Source organism: Nipponia nippon, unplaced genomic scaffold (assembly GCF_047370975.1).
Source record: "Nipponia nippon isolate SJK-2023a ecotype South Korea unplaced genomic scaffold, ASM4737097v1 scaffold_3, whole genome shotgun sequence".
NCBI lineage: Eukaryota > Metazoa > Chordata > Aves > Pelecaniformes > Threskiornithidae > Nipponia > Nipponia nippon.
Genome location: NW_028262347.1, coordinates 111,334,048 through 111,340,310, shown reverse-complemented (window position 1 = coordinate 111,340,310; position 6,263 = coordinate 111,334,048). Strand labels below are relative to the sequence as shown.

General features: G+C 61.8%; 1 protein-coding gene across 1 annotated transcript; it reads right to left on the bottom strand.

The window, feature by feature from the left end:
• Window positions 1–564: 564 nt before the first annotated feature.
• On the bottom strand, window positions 565–4,884 carry NPM3 (nucleophosmin/nucleoplasmin 3). The gene is made up of 6 exons (XM_087766446.1): window positions 4,732–4,884; window positions 2,984–3,069; window positions 2,160–2,279; window positions 1,813–1,906; window positions 1,278–1,397; window positions 565–1,157 (listed from the first exon to the last, which is right to left on the bottom strand). Exons 1-5 carry the CDS (start codon window positions 4,772–4,774, stop codon window positions 1,309–1,311), a joined length of 432 nt encoding a protein of 143 aa, XP_087622572.1. The 5' UTR covers window positions 4,775–4,884; the 3' UTR covers window positions 565–1,157; window positions 1,278–1,308.
• Between the last annotated feature and the right edge of the window lie 1,379 nt (window positions 4,885–6,263).

Sequence of the window (6,263 nt, the reverse complement as noted above, 5' to 3'; positions counted from 1 at the left end):
GAAACTGCCAGAGAAACATGTAAGGACAGGACCAGCTCCCATGGGTGAGAAGTGCCACCTGCCTGAAGTGCAGAAAGGATCAAACCCTCTCCAGGCACCCAGACACGGGGGGACACGACTCCCCAGCAAAGGTCAGAGCTCAAACCTGCCCCACACCCTGCAGGCGCTGGTGTTTCACCTCTCCACAGGATGCTGCTGGGCTGACAGCAAGACACAAGCGAGGACCTTGCTGTGACAGTGCCCAGCACCAGGGCCGATGTGGTCCAAACCAGGGGGTGTTGCTAACAGCTGGGTTACCTTTGGGAGCACATGTGGAGCTGGGTCCCTGCCCTGTACAGCCACCCGTAACTCTGCCCCTTCCCTCGGTAGCCTGGGTGCCGCGCTGAGCTGGCTCACGGGGCACAGGTGTGCAGAGCCCACAAGGGAGAGAAAGGAGCCCCTGGACCCCTCCTGGGAGCTCCACAGCATTGCCAAGAGAAGCAAGTGTCAAGGGTCTAGACACAGAGGGGCATCTCCCACTGCATGGGAGGAACCTGCCGGCCAGCAGTGACCCCCCTCCGGACCTGGCACCTGAGAGAGACCTTTATTGAGAGTGTAAAAACAATTCTTTACAAAGCAGACTGACCAGAACCTCCCCCCAAATCACAAATAGGCTGTGAGCTCCCACCCCACCATAACTGCAGTTGAGGATGCAGCCTGGGCCCCAGTTTCACACTTCCAAGTGTATAAAAACCATCAAATTGTGAGTAAAGAAAAGCAAACACACCAGAATCGGTGAAACTGCCTGTCCCACCACTGGCCTTACGTCCATCTGCTGAGGAAGAGGCCAGGACTGGGTATTTCAGAGCTAAGGAGAGGGGGTGCACAGAGCAGAGGTCCAGGACAGCAGAAAGGCACAAGGCAAGGATCACCTCCTCCATCCCCGACTCCCAGCACAGGGATGGGGGAGAGGGGATATACCAGCAGCATCCGTCCAGTTTTGGGATCAGCCTCCCAGGGCTGTGGGAAAGGTGACACCCCAGTGCTGGGAGCAGCCCCTGCTCCCCAAAAAGTTATGAGAGGAAAAAAAAAAATAAAAACAAAGCAGCAAACGTTGAGGTCCTGGCAAGAGGTGTCCGAGGTAAAAGCCGTCCAGGGAGAGAAGTCCCAGTGAGTACCTGGAAGAAGAACCAGACTGAAACCAGCAGCCTCCTGCAGCAGGGCAGCTTCCACCCACACTCACCATGTTGGCGTCACAGCCGCCCAGACCCTTCCTCCGAGGCTGTCCGGCCCCTCACCTTGCCCGGAGATAAGTTACTGCTTCCTCCTCTACTTCTTGGCTGGCATGATAGGAGCAAGCTCCTCCTCCTCCTCAGACAAGTCATCGTCCTCCTCAAAGGAAGCATCTTCCCTGTGCACTGAGACACACAAATAGCTGTTCCTCACCAACGTACAGCTTTGCAAATAGAACTGGCCCCCAAGACACCCCGTGGAGCCCAAGGAGCACTGGAGCAGTTTTAACAGTAGCTTGTAGGCAATAAGCTGTATCCCAGCTGGAGGGACATCGCAGAAGGGAATGGCAACAGCCAGCCATGGGAAAAGGGGACAGCGTGGGTCATCCAGACCCCTTTTCCTGTGCAAGGCTTTATGACGAGGAAGGAATCCCTGCATGGAGACGGCCCCTGGGGAACCAGCACAAAGGAGGCACCAAGCACACGTGCTGGGCTGCCCCAAGCACACCTCCCAGGGGCTGCCCGGCCGGCGTTCTCACTGGAGGGAGCCCCTCCATACCCCTCGCTCCTCCCAAACCTTTCCCCACTCACAAGTCCTTACCGATCCGGTGCCAGCCGGCGAGGTGTACCGGGCCAGAGCCTGCTGCCAGGCGGAAGGTCACCGGAGGCTGCAGCTTGAAGTTGTCCAGACTCAGCTGCAAAGAGACAAGAGATGGAGCTAAGTTAGGGGCAGAGGCAAAAAGCAGAATGCCCTGCAGTCCCCAGCACGGCACCTAGCCCATGTCCTTCTGAGGGCATCTGCAGCCAGGCCAAGGCTACCCAGGGCATTTCACCGCAAGCTGCAGACCAGCTCATGGTCAGGACCCTAGGGGAAAGGTCCACATGCATTCAGAGACGTCCAGTTCCCTGCAGCCATTCCCATGCGAGTCTTCAAAAAAAACCTCTTACCAAGGGCTGGCATGACAACTTCAGATTCGCCACAGGCACAGCAATCTCCTGGTTCTCGTGGTTTCGCCCCACAACCTCCACCACGTTGCACTCGTCCTTGGCACCGTCCGTGAGGCAGACCTGGGTGGGAGCGGAGATCGTGAACTACTGCTCTCCCAGGGGACACAGCAGGGACAGCTGGGGCTCGCCATGGGACAAGCGACCCACAGCCATGCTACCAGCCCAGCTGCCATGCAAGGTGTGAGGATGCTGCTCCACAAAACAGGGAGAGCACGGAGCCCCCGCTGCAGCAATTGCCCCCTGACCGCCTCCGGAGCGGTGCTGTGCCTTTCCCACCCGGGACAGATGTTCCTGCAACCACCTCAAGAGATGGCACCTGGGCTGCATTTTCTGCTGATCTGACCCATGCTGGCGGGTCCTGTGCTCCCAGGACAGAAAGTGACCCCCAGGGAGAGCCAGGAATGAAGCCCTGCATCCACCTGGACTTGGGGAGCAACAAGCCAGAGACCTAGCTGGTGAGGGGGGCCATGTTCTAGCGGGAGGCTCCAGCAAGGTCAAGTACAAGGAAAAAATACTTTACTTCACCCCACATCTGGAGTATTCCTCTGTTGAGCAGCCTCCTGACACCACCGGCTTTGCTCAAGCACCCCCATAAACGTGACAGTCCCATGCCCTGCCCTGAGCACAGGCAGCACCGAGACCTCAGCCAAGGGAGTCTCCTGGTCCAGCCCGGCCAGGGAAGGGGGAATGAGCCTGCGAAGGGGGGCTGAGGCTGTGGGCCACCACCGGAGAGGACAAGCACAGTTAATTCTCATTTCTCTTACCACAGACAGGGCCAAGATGTGGTCGGAGTCATCCTCCTCGTCCACCTGAAACGTGTAGGATTTGGTACTGGCAGTCAGCTCACAGCCTGGAAAGAGGAGATCAGAAAAGCTGCAGCAGCCGTTACGTGGCCCCAGGCGCCACGGGCAAAGGGTCCCCAGGGCGAGCCCTGGCCGGGCACACACACAGCATCCCTCAAACACGTTATTTTCTCATACTCAGGAGCAGCCTCAGGCCAGGGCACCCTGGGCTCCAGGATGAACTGTCCCCAAGAGCTATGCACCCAGCTCAGCACCATATGGGGACAAAACCTGGTGTCCCCAAAGCGGGCTGCTGTGAAGCAGTGCCCGGGGCACCCGAGGCCCCCGAGCACAGGCAGGGCAAGGCTCGTCCCCTCCAGAGAGCAGCACAGCCAGAGCGCACTGCGCTCGACAACAGAGAGGGAGCAAACAGAAAGGCAGCTCCGCTCTCCCCAGAGTCAGCACAACGTTTGCTGTGACGAGGGTCTGGAGGCAAAGACACGGAGCGCGAGACGCGAGCGATGAGGAACAACCCGAGGGGAGGGTGCTGGGGCAGGCTGCAGGGAGCTGGAGTCCCTCAAGACAAGTCTCGAGGCAGATGTTATGACATACTTCTCCAAGCAGCTAAAAAACCAAGGGAGATGCAAAATTATGTCCTTGGCTCTTCGGATCAGAGTTCGGCCGACCGTGGGGAGGAAGGAACGGCAGAGTGCCCTGGGTGTGTTTGCTTGTTGCAGGATGATTCACCGATGTGAAGCAGATGGGAAGAACACAGAGCTGAGCGCCCTGCGTACCAAACCCGGCGCTGGCAACGGAGGCAGAGAAATTGGCCTCGGCAAACACAGCCCCGGGCCGGACCTCTGCCTGACCGTGCTTCTGCCCGGGCTCACCGGGGCGAGACCCAAATCCAGCTGCACGAAAGGCCCCGGGGCTGCCGCGCCGGGAGCGGCCCCGGACACGCGTGGGCACGCCCGCTTGCCCCCACGTTGGTGAGCGGCGCAGGGCCACGTGTGGCGGGGGTTTAACAGCCCCGGCCGAAGCCCCGCCCAGAGAGAAGGGACGCGGTTCTGACGTCCCGCGAGGGGCGCTTACGAAACGCTGACGTGGGAGCGCGGGGGATTAAGCGAAGGAGCGGGAGATGCCGGCGGGAGCCGGGGGCGCCGCCTGCGCTGGCGTGGGGCTGCCCCCCCCCCCCGCCCCCAGTCCCTCCCGGTCCCCTGCACCCACGAGAACCCCACGACCCCACGCGGCTCCCCCCAGGCCCCAGGACTCCGCCACGTGCCCGGCCACACACGTGTCCCGCTCCCCAAATCCGGGGCCGCGCTGGTCGCCCTCTCCCCGGCCACACGCGTGTCTCTCTCCCGTGTCCCCCCCTCCCGGCACGTCCCGTGCCCCCAGGGCTCAGCAATGCCCTCCACGTGTCTCTTTCGCCCCCCACGTGTCCCTGTTGCCCCCACACGTGTTCCCCCCCCCAGGTCTATTCCCCACCCACGTGTCCGTCCTGCCCTCACGCCGTCCCCTTTGCTCCCCAAAGTCTCTTCCCCCGTCTCCCTCCTGCCCGCCATGTCCCTCCCTTGCCCCCCACCTCCCTGCCACCCCCCCGTGTCCCTCCTTCCCCCCATCTCCCTCTTACCCCCCCGTCTCTCACCTCCCCAACCCATCGGTTACCCCCCCGCCTCTCTCCCCCACCCTCCCCCGTGTCCCCACTCCCCTCCCCCGGTGCCGCTCACCGAAGAGGACGCTGCCGGGGCAGCCGGGACCCTGCGGCTCCATGAGGCGGCAGCGCGGCGCTGGGAGCGGGGCGGAGCGGGCCGAGCCGTGCCGTGCCGTGCCGAGCCGAGCCGTGCCGTGCCGCTCCGCCCCGCCCCGCCCCCGCCGTCCCGCATCCTGCGTGCGGGGAGCCCCGCTGGCAGCGGCACGGGCGAGGGGTCCTTTCCGGGAGGAGCGGCTGGAGAAACGCCCTATTTATCGTATCTTATTTCCTCGCAATAAAAGCGGAAGGGTTACTGCCCCAGCGGGATCCTCGTGACTTTTCCTGGTAACTGGCCTCTTCCGTCAGAAGATTTTTCTGGGGGGAAGAGGGGAAGGGGAGCAGACCTTACATCGTGAGGATGGCCAGCAGCCCAAAAGCCACCCAGGAGATGACAGGCACCACCGCAGCCCTTAACCGGGGGGGGGTCTCCTGCCCACCCCGCGCCTCCAGCCCAAGGCAGCGCGGCAGGACGAGGCGCTTACTGACCCCAGCGCCAGCTGAGGAAACGCCACACGGGAAAAACGGCCCTTGCGAGCGGCTGTCCACATATCGCCCTTGGCTGCCCCAGGCCCAGGCCCCCAGCCTTCCCAGGCACCGGGGAGCAGGCGCAGGGCACCGACAGAGCCTGGAGAGGCAGGGCCGAAGGCACGAGGAGGGGTAGGAGGGTAACCGGGACCTGCTCATCTCCACCCCTCCAAGCAGAGGCGAGGGCAGCGTGATCCGAGAGCGGGGCTGCGGTGCGGGAGCCTCTGAAGGCAGAGGGCAAGATCCGGCTTCAAACCCTGCGGCCGGGAGGAGAGGGCCGGCCTGGCCTACAAAGCGGACAGGGAAGCAGCCTGGCCCCTGCTGCAGGGGCAGGCGCCACCGAATTAAAACAAACCCCGCTAACGATGAGCTCACACCGCGTTCTCGGTCAGAAGCTGGCCCTGCTCCACCGCGGAGGAGACCTCCAGCAGCCGGCCATTTGCTCTGCTCCAGCTGGAGCGGGTTCAAGAAAAACACGACTGAAGAGGCTGGAAAGGCCGATCCTGCGCCCAGAAAGAGGCAGGCGCTCGCTCAGCGACGGTTATACAAGCCTCTGCCTTTTTTTTTTTCTTCTTCCTTTTTTACACAAGCTTTTGCTTCTGCAGTAGCTGCTCTCCGCAGCCACCTGGCCGGCAGCCACGCGTTTCCTGCGTGACCCGTCTGCGGCGAGGGAGGCAAGAGAGCCCGTTTCTGCTTCACGCTCCCCCGAAGGAAAGGTTCCTGGCGCAACCTGCCTCCCAGGCTTGGCGTGTCCGACGTAGGCACGGCCCATCGCCCTTTCTGCCATAACTTCGGGACACAGGCTTCAAGAAAACCAAGACGCCTTATACGTAACACATTACGATTTTGTGAAGAAAACTGTCATTTTAACATAGCACACGTTTACTGGGATAGGAGAAAAGTTTTTAACGGCTAATTCAGCCGCTTTTACTGCCCCTGCCCCATCCCTCCGGCCCGGCGGTCGCTCTAAGCAGGAGGCTGCCT